Below are 19414 nucleotides of genomic sequence, written 5' to 3'. Positions count from 1 at the left end.
TAACATAAGTGCAAGCGAGAGAGCAGGCTTAACACAAACTGTGAAACTTACAATTAAACAGTTTTTAACAGGCCCCTGTTAATTTGGCGCAAAGTCAAACACACAAAAAGAAAGACAAGTTTATTTTCTTTACGTTCATTGAATTTTATTGAAACTTTTGCGAGTTATACAAAACTGAAAACTATATTTATTGCAATCAACATTAAAACTCCCACTCACCATTACAATGTCATTGAAAAAGGTTTGTTTAATACTATGGTTAACTGATTTTACAAGTACTAGAAGAGTGTCTCGGTTTTTGACTACAAAAATGTAAAATAATAGTCACATTTAAAATTGCATAATCCTAGACAATTCTAGGCAAGTGATGTTAGAGTATGACATACAATTATTGGAGAAATTCTCATGCATAAAATATCTGTTTTTTTTTCTTTTGGTGTTTATTGTTTTTGATTCGTTTAAATCTGTTACCATTGTTATAATTTTGAATAATTATGCTTTTATATGCTTGAAAGATTTATTGCATTTTATATAATTAAATATATTTATATATATGTATAACGTACATCTACATCACGAATCACAGCAAAACTTTATGTTATATATATTTTTATTATATTCATTTTCCCAATTATTTTTATGTTCTTTACGATAAGCTTTTGATTTTTCAAGTATATAATTGAAATTAAGAAACTAATAAACGTTGACAAAGTTCTAGAAGTAAAAGCTTAAAAAATAAAACTAATGAAAGACTTTGATAGGTAAATTGAAAGAATTACTTAAGCCGCTTCCTTGTTAGTACGGTTCATTGAGATTATAATTTGTAAATATTCACACCGATGTATGTATAATCATAGGTAAGTATGTCAGTGCACGTATAAAAGGTATTCAATTCATATCCATGTATATATAGATATTATAATTGTTTTCTTGTTTTTGTTGTTTTATATAACGTTTTAGTTTTATTTATTTTTTTGTGACAAAAAAATAAACATTTCGGTTTTTTTTTCTTCTACTAATAAAATTCTAGAAAAGCACAACACCTTTATAATGGTCTTTTGGAAATACCATCAACATTTATGTAGATTAAAAATAAATACACACACACATTGTATATATCCTAGGTATCAAGATTTTTTTGTTGTTTTCTTTTTTTCTTTTGTTATTTCAATTATGCAAGGATTGAAAATATTATTGTTCGGAGCAAATCGGAAAAAGTGCTCATCGTTGTTGGTGTTATTATTGTGGCGGATACTTGGCAAAATTACACCCAAAATAGTAATGCATAATATATTTTTTTCTGGGTGGGTATAAGAAAGTAGTTATTGTTATTTTTCTTTTGCTTTATTTGTTTTTTTTTTTTTTTTTAGAAATATCGAACTGTGTATGGACCGCAGGACATTGCTAGTTATAATTCCTCATATATAGACAAAAAAAACTTGCGCTATAAGCAAAACTCAGCTCAAGTGCTTAAATTATGTATTAGTATACATCATATATAGTGATAATCTATAAAAACGTTATTTGAGTTAGTTTCAATGGTTTGATACGAATGGAGGGCAGGAATCATTTCAATTTACTTGGTATTTAGTTATCTGTATTGATTATATAGTATGTATGTATACATAGGTAAGTATATATAAACATTTTACTTGTCATTGTTATTATTATCAATTTTAAGTGTATGTATCGTTAAAAACGACGTATGGGAATTATAGGCTAGTTTAGTTAAGTGCAGAGTATGCACATGTATATTAGAAGAAAGACTTTATATAGATTTTTATGTGTGTATATATATACTACATATGTGTATGTATGCATCTGATGCTCGGCCAGCGTGCTACTTTTAATAGACAAGTCACATTGATTCAAATTCAAGGAGGTTTTTTAGTTATATATGTCGATAGGTACCACACAACATACATATGAAGAAGGCATATCTACGAAACAACAGACGCTGTTGCGCCAGAGAAAATTGTATCTTGTATCTTGTGGTACGGGCTCTGTTCATATATATATGAGTTACTAATTTATGTATGTATGTTTATATGTATGTACGTATATTTAGCAATTGCACAACTACGATAGTAATACAGTTAATAAGCCCACAAAATATGTGTATGTGTCTGTGTGTGTGTGTGTGTGTATGTATGAATAATAATATTTCAATTTATATGAATTTTTTTTCTTTTTATACACATTTGTATACACTATATATATATATTAACCGTTAAACGTTGCATACATATATGTTATTTTATTTTGTTGTGATTTTTAGTCGATTTTAAAGATTGCTTATATGTTTCAAAGTTAGTTGCCTTGTGTATATATATAATTATTTTTGTTTTGTTTTGTAAAATTGTGTTTTATATCGAGTGAAAACGCAAGAGTTTAATTTGTTATTGTTATTCTCATAATTAGTAAGGTTTGATTCTTTTTGTTTTTGTTTGCTTAGTGCAAGAAGAAGAACTTCTTCAGTGGGTTCAGTTCGTAAATAGTATAATGTATATGTATATATATATATATGTATGTATATAATAAACATATAGACATGTTTTGTATGCATGTATGTAAGTATATAAAAGTAAAATGCAATGTAAATTTGTATGTATGCATGTATTTTTATGTATGTACATATATGTATAGAAGAAAACGTAAAGCATAAACAAATAGAAATATAATTTTATTAATAATTTTTTTTTTTGTTAATTTTTTCCCGAATTTTGTTGTATTTTTATACGCATATAAAGCATTAAAATATATATTTATATATATATATGTATTTAGGTATGTTTGTATATAAATGTGTGGACAGCAAAATTTTAAAATACATACATACTTGTAGTTATATACGAATGTATGTATGTATGCACATGCATAATTGCAGAAGCATTGGCGGCAGTTGAGCTCAACATGATTTTGTTTGTCTAATTAATATAGCATATATATATATTATGTTCTTAGTTGCACCGTTGCACCATCTAGCTGAAGTTACTAACTGTTTTAATTCACATTTAACAAACCTATGCGTATGTGTTACAAATGTGTGTTCTATGCATAAATGAATTCTTGGTGAAATTAAATGTGAAACTGATTTACCGCCTTAGAGCTACTAAACTATTGAAGGGAAGCGATTTGGCAGTTGGATTCGTTGCGTTTCATATATATATCTATATATATATTATATATCTATAAAATATATATTGGCTAATTTGGTATATGTGTAAGTTTGTGTGTCTGTGTGTGTGTGTTTGTGTGTCTGAGCTCCATTTGTTGATACTGCTGGACGAGGTGGCGAAAGCGTTTACATATTGTTGTTCTTGGTGTTTTTATTGTATTTGTTGCTTGTGTGCATGTGCGTTGTTTATTGCTTAAGCTGCTGCTTGACTTTGCTGCGAGTTGGCTGCCACTGTTGGATTGGAGGCCGCTGTCTGCGCTTGTGCCTGTGCCTGCGCCTGCTGATGTTCCGGACTATCAAAGTAATCCGAGGCATTGCCACGGCAAATGGGGCAAGTGCGATTGGACTGTGAAACGAAAGCAATTTATTCAAAGTTCAAATACATATATGTTTATGAACTTACGCGCAGCCATTTGTCCACACACTTGGCATGGAATTCATGGGAGCAGGGCAACACGCGTAGTATTTGCTTTAGCTCAAAATCGCACATACAAACCACGCACGAGGATTGATCGCCTGCAATGCAATTAGCAAGTTAGTTATAGGCAAGATGAGAAATAATGTGACACTCACCACTGTGCGCCTCCGGATTGTATTTATAGCTTGGCAGCTGATCAACTTCGTTGCGTGTAAGGCCACGGGGCTTAGCTTCGCCCAGGCGCTCGGCCAGACTGAGCAACGCCTCATAGTTCTCCGTCTCGTTGGTATCCGCCGAGCTAAGATCGTGTTGATTGTAAGGCGAAAGCGGGAACATGGCACTATTAAAGAGAAAATAGTATAAGAGAATGTAGGTTGACTAGCCCAGACTGTTTGACTTACAGGAAGTTGAGCAAGAAGCCCGGATTGATAATGCCATGTGCGGTTTGAATCTGCACGGGCGCCTGGTGGGCAGCCAGCGGTTGGGGCGGCAGCACATGCCGATGAGGTCCATGGTTGGCCGGCCAGAAGCGAGGCATGCGCCTGTGCGGCGGGAATGTGCGTCTCTCCGACGAGATGATTATCTGCTGCGGTCCAGCCGACATATGCGTCACATGGGCAGCAGCCGCTGCGGCGGCGGCCGCCGTGGAATGTAGATGCTGAGCAGCGCTCATCGAAGCGATGTGTATGTGACTGGGCGGTAGTTGGTGAGCATGTGGATGCGGCGCTTGTGCGCCCACCGATTGCCCTGTGGCAGCTGCTGCTGCTGCCGCTGCGGCTGCTGCAGCGGCCGCTGCCTGATGACCGTCCATATGATGCGCACTGGGAGGCTCCAGGGTCAGATTGGCCACACCAATGGCAGTTACATCGCGCTGCAGTGCCTGAGCCGTAATGGTCGCCTGTTGAATCATTGCCTGGGCCGCAACGGCCGCAGCTGCCACCTGCGTGGGCGTGGGTACCTGAGTCACCTGCATGGGCGCAGCCGCCAAGTTCGCTGGGGCCGAGGAGAAGGGCTGCGCGTAAATGCCGTGCAGATGGCAAGGCGCTAGACGCGCCTGCGCTGGCATTGGATACGTGCAGAAGGAGGCCCAGATGGGCTCGTGGCGTAGCGCCAAGCTGACGGGCATTTGGTTGAGGTCGACCATTAGCGAGGTGGGTGGCGGTGGTGGTGGTCCAGAAGTCATAGGCTGATGACTGGGCGCTGGTAAAATGGCACCAACTGAGCCGATGCCGCTGGAGCCAGCGGAGCTAGAGCTATTGCTAGTTAACTCCCAGGGCGAGCGATGCGAATGCGGGTGACTGTGGCCATGAGCATGGACATGGGCATGCGGCGCCTGTTGCTGCGCTGCATAGTACGACTGATGGGGATGATGATGATGATGCAGCTGATTGTAGCTTGACGCCTGTTGCTGCTGCTGCTGCTGTGCATGATGTTGCTGCGAGGCATATTGCGAATGTTGCTGCTGCGTTGAGGTTGCCAATTCGCGCAGGCGTGGCCGACGCAGTGGCGGACTGCCCTGTTGCATCTGCAAAGCAATTGTTAATAAAGTCTTAACTGTATATGTATGAATATTGTTACCATTACGCGCTGCGAGCGCCTGGGCTCCCAAATGGCTGGTGGCGACTGACTGGGACGACCGGAAATGCGGCGACGCTTGCGCGATGGACTGTCGGAGTTAAGTCCGTTGAGTCCGGGCCCATTGTTCAGCGAGAGTGTAGAGCCAGACAAGCCCGAGCCCGAGGGCATTTCACCCATCAGCCCAGCACCAGCGGAAGACGTAGATGCACCATTGTTGTTGTTGTTGTTGTTGCTGCTGCTGCTGTTGTAGTGCTGCTGATAGTGTGCACCATTGCGACCATAGTTGCTGTTGTTGTTGTTGCGCATAAAGTTATAGTTGCCATCGCTTCTATGGTCCATGCCTTGATCCGCATTGCCGTTGCCAAAATGCTGCAAGTAACCAAAGCGTTAAGTTTGCTTTCTTTATAAACTGCGCTCAAGCTCAGCTGTTAGTATAAATAAATACATGCTATATAGTGTTAGTAGATTGATTCTCATAGATCCTGTTAAGTTTTGGATTTGCTGGGCAATGCTAAATAAAACTAAATACAATCTTAATTTCTGCATATACAATAAAGATAATGATTACAATTTCTAATTTGTAGTGACCCCAAAGTATAGTTTTACTCACATTATTCACATTTCGCTCGTAGCTGCCAGCATTATGTCGGCGATTGTTGTTGTTGTTGTTATTATTATTATTGTTATTATTATGGTGTTGTTGTTGATAATCGCGTGACAATGTTGTTAAGGATCGGCGATAGTTCATAAAATCAGAAATACAATTGTTGTTATTGCTGCCATTTGCATTATTGCTGCGATTGGTGTTGTTGTTGTTGTAATTGCGCTGATTGTTGTGCCCATGGTTGGAGCTTGATTGTGATCCTGATGGTCCTTGATTATGGCTATTGGTGGAATCATGTGTGTTGTTTGCATTATTAATATGAGAATCAGTCAATTGGTTTAAGTTGATCATAAGTAGTGAAGGGGACATTTGTTGTTGTTGTTGTTGTTGTTGTTGTTGTTGAGACCGTCGTTGTTGTCGTTGTGAACACATTTGTTGTTGTAGTTGTTGTTGTTGATTTTGTGGCATTGACGTTGTTGTTGTTGTTGACCCATGAGGAATTATATCAGTACAAGAATTTACATTCACAACATCAGTAGTGTTACTATTTGTTGTTGTATTTGTTGAGATTAAAGTTGTTGCGTTTGTTGAATTTGAATTTGAATTCGAACGTGTTAGCGGGAGGGATTGGCGATTAGTCGGTTGTTGTTGTTGTGGTGGTGGTGGTGGTGGTGTTGGTGGTAGTGGTAATTGCAATTGGTTGTGTTGTTGTTGTTGTTGATGATGTTGGTGGTGGTAGTTTAGATGGATGCTGTTGCTGTTGTGGTAGTATTGTTGATGATTATGATTTGGGGTTAGGTTAGGAATTCGGCTTAAAAAGTGTAGGTTGTTGCAATTACTGTGATTGGATAGATTGGCGACTGGAAGGGACACTACAAGGGGCGAACGACGATGTGCGGCATTAGTATTTCTATTGTTAGGCGGTGAGGGTGTGGGCGTGGCAACAGTTAAACATAAGCGTGCTGGATTCAGTCTTACAACGGACACGGACATTGAACCATAAGCGGGCGGCGTAGGCGCACTCTGACATATTGCATCATAGTAGTGGCCATGATAACTGGGATACTGGCTTCTATGCCTATTTGTATTATGGTTATTGCTCCTGTTGTTGTTATAATTATTATTAATATTATTGTTATTATTACTATTACTATTGTTACTGTGTATTGAACGAATATTGCTATTTATAGTAAGGCTGCTGTTTTCATTGGCAATGTTGTGTGCTGTGGTCAAGTTTTGCTGCTGATAACTGGTACTGTTACTGTTACTGTTACCGTGACTACTGCTATTACGGTTACTGCTTCTGTTAAACTCTGTGTGAGTGTGGGTGTTGGCCCGTGTCTGTGAATGATGGCTATGATTGTGGCTGTGACTGTGGCTGTGACTGTGATTGAGGTTAAGGCTGTTATTGTGATGATGCGTTTTGCTATTGTTATAAATACAAGTTCCGCTAGAATTACTTGTTTGTACATCGCTGGATTTTCGATTTAGGTTTGCATTTGCGTTTTGTATATTATTTTTTTTTTTGTTTTTTGTATTTTTTTTTAAGATATATGTATAATAATAATATATAATATTTGGTTTACGAGATACATTTGAAAATTGTTCAATCAAAACAATGCAGTAGCAGTGTGTGGTAGTATAAACACAACCCATATATAGTTATTTTGTATGCATAATACATGTACAGGTAGTAGGTAGTAGTAGTAGTAGTAGTAGTAGTAGTAGTGTATATATGCAGAGTGGTAGCCACACATATACGTTATTTATATAGTTTGGTTTTATTATTTTTATTTGCAGTTTTTTTTTTTTGTTTTATGAAGAAGAAAGAAAAACGAAAAAGATAAAAATAATATATATGTAAATGGCAAAATGCAATAATTAGATTATTAGTTTAATATAGATATATATATTTATGTAATTATCAATATATACACACACATATAGTATATAATAATATAATGATAATGCGTGTATATGTAGTGAAGATTTTTGCTTTACATACTATTACTTTTGTTAATGTTCTGTTTTAGACTAGCAGAATTTATCTACATATACACACATACTCATAGGCAATTAGTAGAAACAAATACGTACTAATATTGCACACAATATTTTTCTTATTGCTTGGTTCGTTTTTTTTTTTTTTGTACTTATGCATTTATATAAAAATAAGTGTTAGTTTGCTATTTTATTTATTTATTTGTATTGGCTTTCGCTGTAATGCACACTACGCTTACAAGAATTACAAAAAGAAATAAAACATCAAATGCGAGTATCACAGTTTTATTTGGACACTTTTCAACGCAACGCTTTCACTATGTAAACATGAGAGAAATATTTAAAGAGGGTGCTGGACATGCTCGTAAAAATTGTATACAAAAGAGAAATTTCAAAAACGTAAGCCTTTTGGATATATCCTCGGATGACTTAACCAGAGTACCAGTTAAAAAGCTTTGCAGGTCTTCGCGCATTGAGGGCGAGCATGTGTGGTGGTGGAAAGGTCTTTGCGATCTCTGACAGAATCAATCAGATTAACTTACGCAATGGCGCAACGTAAACTTAAGCTGAACGACATGCGAATGCAAAAGCTTAGACAATACGCAGTTTGTAGTGGATTTAAGATTGAGTGAGCTGGGATTAACACAACTTATGCAGCATTTATTTTTATTGATATATTTATATTTACAGACACACACACACACGCACACAAACGCATACGGCAAAAGGATGGGCGTGCGAAAGCGCCAAAAATTATAGATTTGTACGTCAATAACTTACGCACTAATTGCAAAAAGCTGCGACTTCAGCTCTTACTAGATCTGTTGTCATTATAAAAATATGAAAATTTCTGTGAGGTTTAATACGCTAAATTACTAGATAAACAGAGCGTGTTGTTAAGTATATTTATATATATAATGTATGTAAATAAATATGTAAAAATTTGCTTTAATACATAATGATTTGCTGGTTTACTCAAAGAGACACACACACACACACATATGAAATATATATTTATTTATTGCTAGAATAAATACATGTTTACGTTAGTTTTGAACAAAAATGAAACCAATAATAATAGAACGCATGTTACTATATGCATATTAAGAGATTGAAAGAAAGTTGATTTTCGTATAATTACATATTAGATAGCATTTGTTTAAATCGGTCGCACTATTTTTCTGTTTTTTTGCATTTGGATTTTGGATTTTATTCTATTAGGTACATTAAAAACTGTTCATTAAACATTCTAAGCCGCAGTGTGCATAATGCAAATAAATAAATAAAACATTAAGCTGAGTTTCTTGATCATTAGCATTCAAAATAATTTGTTTGTTTTCAACATATATCGCTTGATGTGATATATATATATAGTGGATACGATGCCGGCACCAATGATGCAGTTAAGCGTAAATACAAATACACCAATCTATCTATTTATTAATAGTTCAATTCAATAACAATCAATAAACTCAACTAAAATGCAGTATATCATTCATAAAATGTTGAATTGAAATAAACATTACAACTAAGTATTTACTGTACGGTTTGGATAAAGAGGAAATTTTGTAACTAAACTTGTTTTTTAATACTTGGCTTGCACTTGACGGTTGCATCATTATGACAATATTTGATTTTATTGTTTTTATAGTAAAATTGTATATAGCAGAGTAAACGATAAGCGTAAAATATGCGCAAATTAAAAGATGTCAAAAATATATAAAACTCATAAAAGTGAATCAAAATATATATTGTACAAAAAAGCTGCCCAAACTACTTAGTTGGGCAACACTATACGAAATTAGTTTTTGAATATTCTTTTTTGTAGTGTTACCAGGCAGTTGTAATATAGTCCAACCAATGTGGTTTTTTTTTTCAAATACATATGCATGAAAGGCACTTGTCTTGATAATAATTCCTTCTAAAATCATATATATTGCCTTCAACAGCTTTCTCCCAGTTACTAAAGCTTCAACGGTGCTAAGAAAACTGTAAGGTTTAATTAAAATTATGTCACATGACAACTTTTAAGCATAGTCCCTGTATATTAGTGTCGTAAATAATAGAAAGCGTTTTCGGTTTTCGTATAAATATTCAAACATATAACCACAACCAAAACTTTTTGAAAAAAATATAGCATTAAACAAAATTCGTTTCAAAATACATTACAATACGCACGTAGCATTTTAAACTACATATTAAAAAAAAGCATTAGGTTGTAATTGAAAAATTGCTTTTAACTCAACTACCAGTTACAAGTTACACAGAATTCGAGAGGATTGGAAGCTTTAATTCGGCTAAAGATTTTATTTCAGTTAGCAACTAAGCCTGTTCAACCGATTATTGCTGTTGTGGATTTTTGACAATGATTATTACATGCTTTCATTAAAAAAAAGTAACCCGTTAAGCGCGCTTTATATATGTATGTGTTGTATGTATAATATGTAATATGTATGTATTAAATTAAGTAAGCTTTTGGACGAAAGAAACAACTACGACAAACTTAGGACATTATCTACATAAAATGTAAGTAAGTTTCGCCATTTTCAAGTGCTCTTCATGCATTTCATTTGATGTTTAAAAAATGTTTGTACTGAATCATTTAGATTGTAATTATTTCTGTTAGATATATAGGTAAATATCTACGAACGGTAATTGACCGTTTTTATTTATGTATATGTACATACATATATTCGTAATAGAAGCGGTTAGAAAATGTACATACGTTACATTTAGCAATGTATTATAATTATGCATTTCTTTTGTTTTGAGCAAAAACGAAAGTTGTGTTCGGTATTATGTAAATGCAGAGATAATAGTTACAACGATAAATAAGTATAATTAGTAGGTAAAGGTAATACAGTATGTGCCAATCGACAAAGAACAAAACATAAAATGTACAGTACAAAAGAGAACGGAAATTACAAATGAACACGAATAGAATAATATAGTAGCATCCAAGCATCAGCAGCCGCACAAGAGTGTCGTTATCATAAAAGAGAGTGTGAAAGCTTTCGCTCTCGCTCTCTTCTTTGCCACTCAGCTGTTTGGTCAGCCGTGGCTGTTGTTGCTTCGATGACAATGCAAGTTTTAGTGCTTCGAAAATTCAACGGTAAGAGATGCCAAACAATTGTTTTAGCTGCACTTTAATTTTTGTATTACTTTTTCTTTTGCGGGACACGATTAATTACAAAATTCTCCCTTTAACCTAAAAGCGATTTTTTTTCAGGTGTAATTACGAATTAGTTATAAAGATAGATAGTTCGATAGAAAGTAGAGAAAACTGTTCTATAGAGTTGTCGTGGGGAGCGTGGGAACGAGTTACAAGGATGTTGTTGTTATTTTATTGATATGGTAAAATTTGAGGCAAAGTTTGGTGTGGGATTACGGCGGGATTTTGGGGGTAAGAGGTAGTTTTGGATATTTCAAATTCGCTTTTATGTCACTTAAAACTAACGTACTAATTATATTAAATATTTTTTTTTTTGCTTTTTTTTGTAATACCAAAAAGCATCAAAACTCTTACCAATTCGAATTTCTGGCATCGGCAGCATCTTTGTTGTTGTTGTTATTATTATTACTGTTGTTGCCGTTGTCATGACGACTTAGATTGACATTGCACCAAGGACTATGACCCGGCACTAGACTGATGTTGTTATTGCGCTGCTGCTGCTGTTGTTGCTGTTGTTGATGTTGCTGTTGCTGCTGCGGATGTGGCGAGTAGAGCATTCGGCCACGATGCGAACGCCCCGACGATGAGTTGCGTGAAAAGGGGCGCCGGCTATTGCCCGAATGATTGGGATTTGAGTTGAGCATATTGCTGCTGCTGCTGCTGCTGCTTCTTCAGCCGGTGCTTTAGCTGCTCTCTCTCTCTCCAAGCCGATTTGCGGTTTGTTATATATTTTGTTGTGTATAATGTTTAATTTGGTTTGCGCTAACCACTTTGTTCATTTAACTGCAAGTTGTGGAGAAAAAGGAAATGGAAACGAGTTTGCGTTGATTTTAAATGTTGTGGTTTATTTTAAGACTACATAAAGTGTTTTAAGGTTACACGTTATTTAGAGCCGCGACCGTGTTCCAGAACAGTAAGCAATAACAACCAACAAGCCAACATGCTCCAAAAACAAAAACAATTTGAAATTAAACAAACAGTACATGTATGATTTCTTTACATAGATACATACTTACTTAAAGAGAGATAAATACATGAATATAAGTGTATATGTATAAGTGGATGTGTGTTTTTGTGTTAAGTATGCATATATTGTACCAAAAGGATAATAAATAAAACATCAACAATTTTGTTTTTTTTTTTTTATAACACTGTAGCTTTAATAGATTGTCAATAAGTTGTATATGAAACTAAATGAAGGAGTAGGCGTGCTTGGTTAGTCTCTGTGGATATTTATATAAAAATAAACTATATGAATTATACATGGGATCATATTAGCTAATATTTGGAATTATATATTGCATATATATATATATATTATGATTGAGTGTATAAATGGAATAGAACATAATAATAATAATAATAAACAGAACATAAGTATTAGTACGGTACTATATATTCGAATAAAAAGTGGGTGATTACAACAGTTCTTTTCGCTTTCTTGCTAGGGCAGTTAGTCCAATCGATAAAAGTAATTAAAGCTTAACGTAGAGACTTGTGTATGTGTATTTGTGTGTGTGTGCGTGTGTGCAACAGATCAACTTTGATATTATTAAGCGTTTACAGTTTATCACAGTATAAAATTATTTCGAAATGTTTTCTAGCAAAAAAAACCAAATTCACATACATACATTAAATCATTTTTTTTATGTATGTATGTATGCAAGTGTGTGTACTTAAGATATAAATTTGTTAGAGCAAATCTGTATCACAGCTTCTATTTTAAACCATATTTATCAAAGTTGTGCTGCTTTTACAAGTATGTTTAACTAGGTTTGTATGTGTATTAAATACTAAGCGTAAACATGTGCGTAGACAAACAATATGCGTGTTTTTTATTTGGTTGTTGTTGTATGATAACATGAGGTTAAAAAGCAATTTAAATTAGAACCATAAAACATAGGACAAATACATAAAAATGTATAATTAAAATGTGGTATGCAAAGCAATATTATTCATTTCCATGGTTGCATACAATGATACATATTTAAATATATATTATGCGCATAGTGATTTACAATATAAATAATAAATGAAGAAGTAAATAAAGCTTATAAACTAAATCTTCAGACTTGCCACATTGCAGTAGAATATCGCTGCTGGTACTAGGCAGTAGTAGCATAAGGAATAACACTTTAGATACAGATACATATTATGAAGGCGAGCGAGAGCAAGAGGCGCTCTCTTAACATGAGAGCCTGATAGTTTGAGCTTGAAGAGCAGCTGATCAGTGAGAGTATAGTTAGAGTTACAGTTACAGGAGTACAAGTAGACACGCGACAAATGTCAGTCTTATGTGATATACTTAAAATACATAATATTGTTTTAGTTTGTTTGTTTTTCGTTTTATACAGTTGGGAACAAGTGTCTAGTAATCAATAGATAAAAAAAGAATTGATGATCGCAGACGTGCGTTTGTTTGTACTTGTGTTAAAAAGCGGGGCACACGTCTTAGCCACGGCCATTAACAAATGCAAATTTACCACCAAAACCAGCAATAAACTATATTTTGTATGTATGCTAAAAACAAAGAAAATAAAAGTAAAAGAGATATTTGCAATTACATTCAATGTATTGAAATTAATTTACTTTGCGCTTAATTATGTTAATTATGTTAGTGTGTAATAAATGTATGCATATGCATGTGTTGTTTGTACAAATATATTCAGAGGTGGTTGAGAGAAGCTTAATGGTAATAAATAAATTAAGTTTGAAGTGAGACAAACAAGCAGTTATAAGGTTGTATATGTATTACTAAGCTACATAATTAACGGATAAATAATAGTAGTAGTAATTAAACGCTCTAGAAACAGAGTTTGTTATCATTCATACCATACAAATGCATACACATTGATACATACATACATATAAATATTTGTATGTAGGCATTCACATTGTTTGCAACAAAGCAGATAAGCATTTACATACATACAAATACAAATATAAGTATGAATGCATGTAATTTTGTTTTTGGGCGTGTGTGTGTTTGTAAGGCCAGGTCCCCATTAAAAGTTGAACAGACTTTGCCACCCTCTCAAAATTAAAACAAATTATCAAAAAGAAATATGTATATGCATATGTGTACATACGTATGCACTTACATCCATACGTACATCACTTTTGCCTTTGACTCTTGTCTGGTGGAAAACACGACATAAAGACAGAGACAGCGAAAGAGGACAGATAAGCCCAAGCAAGCGTGAGAGAGCGAGAGAACAGCCAGCAAGTCTCTGCGTTTCTTGTTGTTGCTATTGCGTAGTCGTAGTCATGGCAAACTTCAACGACACATACATACATATGCATGTATGTATGTATGTATCTACAAACATACAATTAACATACAGACATTGGTATTATATGAGCTTGAATATGTATACCATAATAATGTTTGCTGGCTGTTGTTGAATGTCGCAGCAAATACATGCATGTTAACAATATTCACTAATTTATTGCTTACACTCACACACACGATTGCACAGACGATTGCAAAATGAAATGGGGAAAAATAAATTATTTTACACACCAGCAACGCGAGCGAGAAAAATACCAGCACTAGAGCTGGGTTGAACGGACAAAGAGGTAGTAACTAGAGATGGGCGCGGGCCTGCTTAAGCTTCGTGTCCCGCGGGTCACTTCTTGTAATTCCCGGGCTTCGTGGATGCAAATCGCAAAAGCAAAAATCACGGTAAGGCCGAAAAGTCACGATTTAACACATGCTTTTTATATCGATTGACTAAATAATAAAAGCATCTTGAACAGAGAAGAATTTAAAAACAATTTTTGTGCAAATGGTAATAACAAGCCCGTAACCATCTCTAGTAGTAACAAACAAGTCCACTTATTTTCTTCCCTTTTGGTTGAATTTCTCTCGCTCTGTTTCTGCTCTCTGTCTCTCATATTTTTTTATGTTTGCGCGTGTATACATATGTATGCATGTATTTTATGTATGCGAGTGGGGAGCGAGCGTATCAATTGTAAATGCGTTGCGAGTATACATTTGTAGATATGGATAACAAAATCGAAACTGTGCCCACAAGGGCTTTAACCACTCCCAATTGACTAAATTACTAACTTTAAATCAACACAGATTCACACATGCACAATTTTGTGTGTGAATGACTACACATGCACACACACACACACACACACACACAACATATGTAAATATATATATGTACGTACAATGACAACCACTTCGTCATCAATGTTCACAGTTAATAATGGCTGGCCGTTTCACAATTGCGTTTTATATAATTTCACAGTGCAGCGCTATTTGTTTAGTAAGACCAGCACTTACATGCTGCACAAAAGTTTTAGACCAATTTTACTTTTCTTTGCATGACCAGCAATCTGCACCCGTTGTTCAATGTATCTCAATTTATTTTTTCCATCCATCTACAGCTTGTAACCCTGGCACCATCGATAGTACGCGATAGTTTTTCTAAACCATCGATATTCAATCGAACCCGAACAATATCGCATTTTGGCGCAACAAACAACTAACAAGAAAATATTTTATTATGGCATGTGAGACTTTGGAGAAATTTGAATGTAAGCATTCAAAATATGATTTAGTTAATGCTGTAAAGAAGTACCCCGTTCTTTGGAACTGTGATTACAAGAAAAGAAAAACATTGGAGCTACGGAAAGAGAGCTGGCAAAAAGTGGCCCAAGAGATGTGCACAAATTTCGAGATGGCTAACACATTCGAAAGAGAAGAAATCGGTAAGCAATATAGGCAATGCGTATGAAGAACTAACATTTGAATTGCGTTAATTATCATTTTAGTAAAAGCCATACAAATTCGCTGGGCACGTTTAAGGACTGATTACATGCGCCATCTTAAACTGAGCCTTGAGGAAAGAAGCATACCCTATCCCTACGAAAAGGAACTTTGTTTTTTGGTAGACGACGAGCAGGTGGAAAATATAGCACCAGAAATAAACAGAATAAAAGCCACAACAAAGGGTAAAAAAGGCACAGCGACAGCCAAGCATCGACGCGTTGAGGATGACTTTTTCACCCAAACGAATAAGAAATCTCGATTGCCGACCGAAAACTTCCTCTCCGAATTGGACGCATTGCATATCAATACAACAATTTCCTCAACCGCAGTGGGTCTTGATCCTGGAGATCTATCCCTTAATTCTTCAATAAATCCATATATGTTTGTGAATGCCGTACTAGATACTACTGAGAATCACATGCATTCCGTAAAGCATGCCGACCCAGATGAGGCGTTCTTCAATTTATTAAAGCCATATATGGATCGCTTGAGCGTGGATCAAAAATTAGACTTTCAATTCAAGATGCTAGAGCTACTTAAAGCTTTAGCTCCAAAAGTAACGTAGGATCTATTATATTTATTTATTGTTATTTTGGAAAATGAAAAAAGTTGATCTAAATCTAGTGTGAATCAAATTAAATATTAGATGTATTAGAAAATTGTATGTAATTTTTTTTTTTTACATTGTTTATTACGTGAAAAACCAGGTGATCCACAAGCATCTTGGAATTCAGGCATAGCCTGACATACCAAGAGAGACTGGATCGTCACACCAACCCACTGGCCGTAAACCTTCTCAACAACAGGCAGCATCACAGACGTCTGAAAAGACATTACCCCCTCGACCTTCCCTTTAGGCCATCCAAGGAGTGGTAGCTAACCCTGTAACTATGTAAATAGTCACTATAAATAAATAAAAAAAAAACATTGTTGTTTATTTTTGTTATTAGTTATCTGTAAACTGTTAGCCTGCTTTAGTCTAAAACAAACAATTAAAACAAAGCAGTGGGTTGCCAATAAAAAAAAAATTGCATTAAATATAACATTTTAATTTAACAGAAAAAAATATCAAAAATAAAATATAGACTTATCGATGTTTTATGTCGATGTTAACATCACCACAATCGCTTGATTGCTTTGTAGTTATCGCGATTTTTTCTTAGCAGTAATCAGTTTACCAAACACAAACAGACGCCACATAAAATAGAAAGACAAAAAATCTTCATTATGGCACAGGGAAAGAAAGATAAAAAAATTTTGAAGGCTGCTGGCCTGGGGAAATCAATGGTCCCTTTTATTGAAGCCGTAAAGAACAACCGCAATATTTGGGACCATTGCCACAAAGATTATAAAAATAAGTCCTTACGCTTTGAGACTTGGCACCAAATTGGTCAAAAAGTGTGCAATAATTATAAAAATGCAATAAAAAAGGACGGGGACTATATTGTTAATGCTTTAAATAGGCGCTGGAAGAATTTAAAATATACTTACCATACTAAGGCCAAAGACCCAACGTGCTTTCCCTATATGTACGCAAGCCAGCTTCAGTTTCTGCAAGACCCTTCTAAAATCGAGCCAGAAATAAAAAACGATACGCCGACACGTGAACAACTACGCCGGGGGAAAAAAGAAACATCTAAACAGGTATCCAACGATGTGGATGATAGCGACGATGCAGAGGAGAGCCTCACGTCAAAAACTACAAGCGAGTCGGAGAAACAAGAAACAAACACACCGAAACATCAAAAATCACACCAGAAAACCACACCGGAGGCCAAGCGGCGACGTGTTGAGCAAAAGGATACACTGAAACGTCAACAACCAATAGTAATTCTACGCCGGAAGAATAGAGAAACAGCTAAACAGCTACCCAACGATGTGGACGGTTGTGACGATGCAGAGGAGAGCCTCACGTTAGAGATTACAAGCGAACTAGAGAAAGAAGAAAAAAAAACACCGAAACATCAAAAATCACCGCAGAAAACCACACAAGAGGCCAAGCGGCGACGCGTTGAGAAAAGCTTCCACTCCAAATTGGACGATTCACAAATCAACACAGTTGCCTCAACAGTGGAAGACCATTGTGGAAGCACTACAACTGCACATGTGTATAACGCAGGTGATCCTGATCGCAGCCAGCAATTTTTTAATTCTGCAATTAATTCATATACGCATGATGATGATCCTGAAGACGCGTTCTTCATTTCTATAATAAAGCCACATATGAATCGCATGAGCGGGGATCAAAAATTGGACTTTCAGTTTGAGTTGTTAAAAATACTTCGCGACTTTAGACCATATCTTAATAACACTAATAGTAATTCTATGCAACTCTGAAGCATTAAAAAATATCTAAGGTTTAATATCCAAATCAAATGTAAATTTTAAATAATACATACAATTGTAAAATTAACTTGAACTATTATAAATTAACAAATCTATTAATTTGTTATCTTGATTAGAGAATTGGATAAATGAATACAATATTGTCTGCAAAAAAAATTAATAAAAAGCGCGAATTTCGCACGTATTTTCATAGAACACAGTAAAAATTGTTATCGATTCATCGATTTTTTAAAAATGAATATATCGTCTAGCAATAAACACAAACAGACGCCACATAAAACAGAAAGCCAAGGAATCTTCACTATGGCAAATAAAAATAAAGAGATTTTAAAGGCCCCTGGACCTGCAATTCAGGATTTGATTGAAGCTGTACGGATCCGACCACATATTTGGAACACTTCGCACAGGGATTATTCAAATCGGTACCTACGCGTCGAGACCTGGAAACAAATTGCTCAAGAGCTGTGCACAAATTATGGAACGGCTACCACAAAAGACGCGCAAGACGAAATTATTAAATCCTTAAGAACTCGCTGGGGTTCTGTAAGAAGTCAGAAGATGAAGAAATCAAACGTTCCCTATATATACGACGACATATTAAGTTTTTTGATTGTCGATAAGCCAGAGAAAGGAGTTCCTTCTCAGCCAGAGAAGGAACTCCCTTCTCTGGCTGGGACGAGTGTCCCAGAGGAGGAATTCGATCCAGAGGGAGAATTCGATCCATGGATGCTCTTCGAGTCAGAAATGAACACAAACGAAGTCACACCGAGGGGTCAACAACAAAACTCGGGACAAAAATCGGGAGATAAACGACGCTGCGAGGAAAACAACAACCCCGAGGTGGAAATTAAGTTGGAAATCAAAGAAGAAAAACTTATAGCGTCACATCAAGAACCAGACTCTACACACACCCTGCAGAAAAATGCAGACATCTCATTAGTAGACAACTTATTGCCAGTTGAAAACCATTGTGAGACTATTACAACAGTGCATGTGCCGATAAGCGACATGCATAATTATAGCGCAGTGGATGCTGCTCCTGATAAGCCGTATACACATGCCGTAATGAATGGTGATCCTGACAAGACGTTCTTCAATTCTACAATAAAGCCACATATGCAACGCATGAGCGCGGATGTAAAACTGGACTTTCACTTTGAGGTCTTAAAACTACTTCGCAACCTTAGACCTGGACCTACAACCAATTAAATTTAAAATTAAGTCATTAAAATGCCTAAAAGCACATAGTATGAATCATTGTATTCTTGTTGGCATTATGTTTTTCTGTTAAGTCTGATTGTATTTAATCTTAAGGACTTTATGTTTGTGAA

At 35.6% G+C, this 19414-nt stretch overlaps 3 protein-coding genes across 5 annotated transcripts; 2 read left to right on the top strand and 1 right to left on the bottom strand.

Moving 5' to 3' along the window:
• Window positions 1–2798: 2798 nt before the first annotated feature.
• On the bottom strand, window positions 2799–15219 carry LOC108603379 (homeobox protein 2). Of its 3 annotated transcripts, none has more exons than XM_017992147.2 (8): window positions 15134–15219; window positions 11306–11734; window positions 5785–7252; window positions 5175–5543; window positions 3998–5121; window positions 3752–3936; window positions 3582–3694; window positions 2799–3524 (listed from the first exon to the last, which is right to left on the bottom strand). In XM_017992147.2, exons 2-8 carry the CDS (start codon window positions 11593–11595, stop codon window positions 3372–3374), a joined length of 3702 nt encoding a protein of 1233 aa, XP_017847636.1. In that variant the 5' UTR covers window positions 11596–11734; window positions 15134–15219; the 3' UTR covers window positions 2799–3371. The 3 variants fall into 3 exon arrangements, with proteins under 3 accessions (XP_017847636.1, XP_017847637.1, XP_017847638.1); XM_017992148.2 differs by having other exon boundaries at window positions 5785–6322; XM_017992149.2 differs by having other exon boundaries at window positions 5785–6058.
• A 230-nt stretch (window positions 15220–15449) lies between these two features.
• LOC108603380 lies at window positions 15450–16354 on the top strand. The gene is made up of 2 exons (XM_017992150.2): window positions 15450–15676; window positions 15740–16354. Exons 1-2 carry the CDS (start codon window positions 15472–15474, stop codon window positions 16300–16302), a joined length of 768 nt encoding a protein of 255 aa, XP_017847639.1. The 5' UTR covers window positions 15450–15471; the 3' UTR covers window positions 16303–16354.
• Window positions 16355–18351: 1997 nt separating this feature from the next.
• On the top strand, window positions 18352–19414 carry LOC108602472. Its single transcript, XM_017990596.1, has one exon. It carries the CDS (start codon window positions 18387–18389, stop codon window positions 19290–19292), a length of 906 nt encoding a protein of 301 aa, XP_017846085.1. The 5' UTR covers window positions 18352–18386; the 3' UTR covers window positions 19293–19414.

The sequence above is a fragment of the Drosophila busckii genome, chromosome 3R (assembly GCF_011750605.1).
Source record: "Drosophila busckii strain San Diego stock center, stock number 13000-0081.31 chromosome 3R, ASM1175060v1, whole genome shotgun sequence".
NCBI classification, from domain to species: Eukaryota; Metazoa; Arthropoda; class Insecta; order Diptera; family Drosophilidae; genus Drosophila; species Drosophila busckii.
The sequence above is the reverse complement of the archived record's forward strand: the minus strand, read 5'-3'. Positions and strand labels throughout refer to the sequence as shown.

What these genes read in the sequence shown, in the direction of transcription:
- LOC108603379 (XM_017992147.2), bottom strand. Translation starts at nt 11,595, where the DNA reads ATGCTCAACTCAAATCCCAATCATTCGGGCAATAGCCGGCGCCCCTTT. An exon ending in GATGCCAGAAATTCGAATTG is followed by an intron (nt 7,253 to 11,305) that starts GTAAGAGTTTTG and finishes TCGAAAATCCAG; the next exon opens with CGATGTACAAACAAGTAATT. An exon ending in GGCGCTCGCAGCGCGTAATG is followed by an intron (nt 5,122 to 5,174) that starts GTAACAATATTC and finishes ATTGCTTTGCAG; the next exon opens with ATGCAACAGGGCAGTCCGCC.
- LOC108603380 (XM_017992150.2), top strand. Translation starts at nt 15,472, where the DNA reads ATGGCATGTGAGACTTTGGAGAAATTTGAATGTAAGCATTCAAAATAT. An exon ending in ATTCGAAAGAGAAGAAATCG is followed by an intron (nt 15,677 to 15,739) that starts GTAAGCAATATA and finishes TTATCATTTTAG; the next exon opens with TAAAAGCCATACAAATTCGC.
- LOC108602472 (XM_017990596.1), top strand. Translation starts at nt 18,387, where the DNA reads ATGGCAAATAAAAATAAAGAGATTTTAAAGGCCCCTGGACCTGCAATT.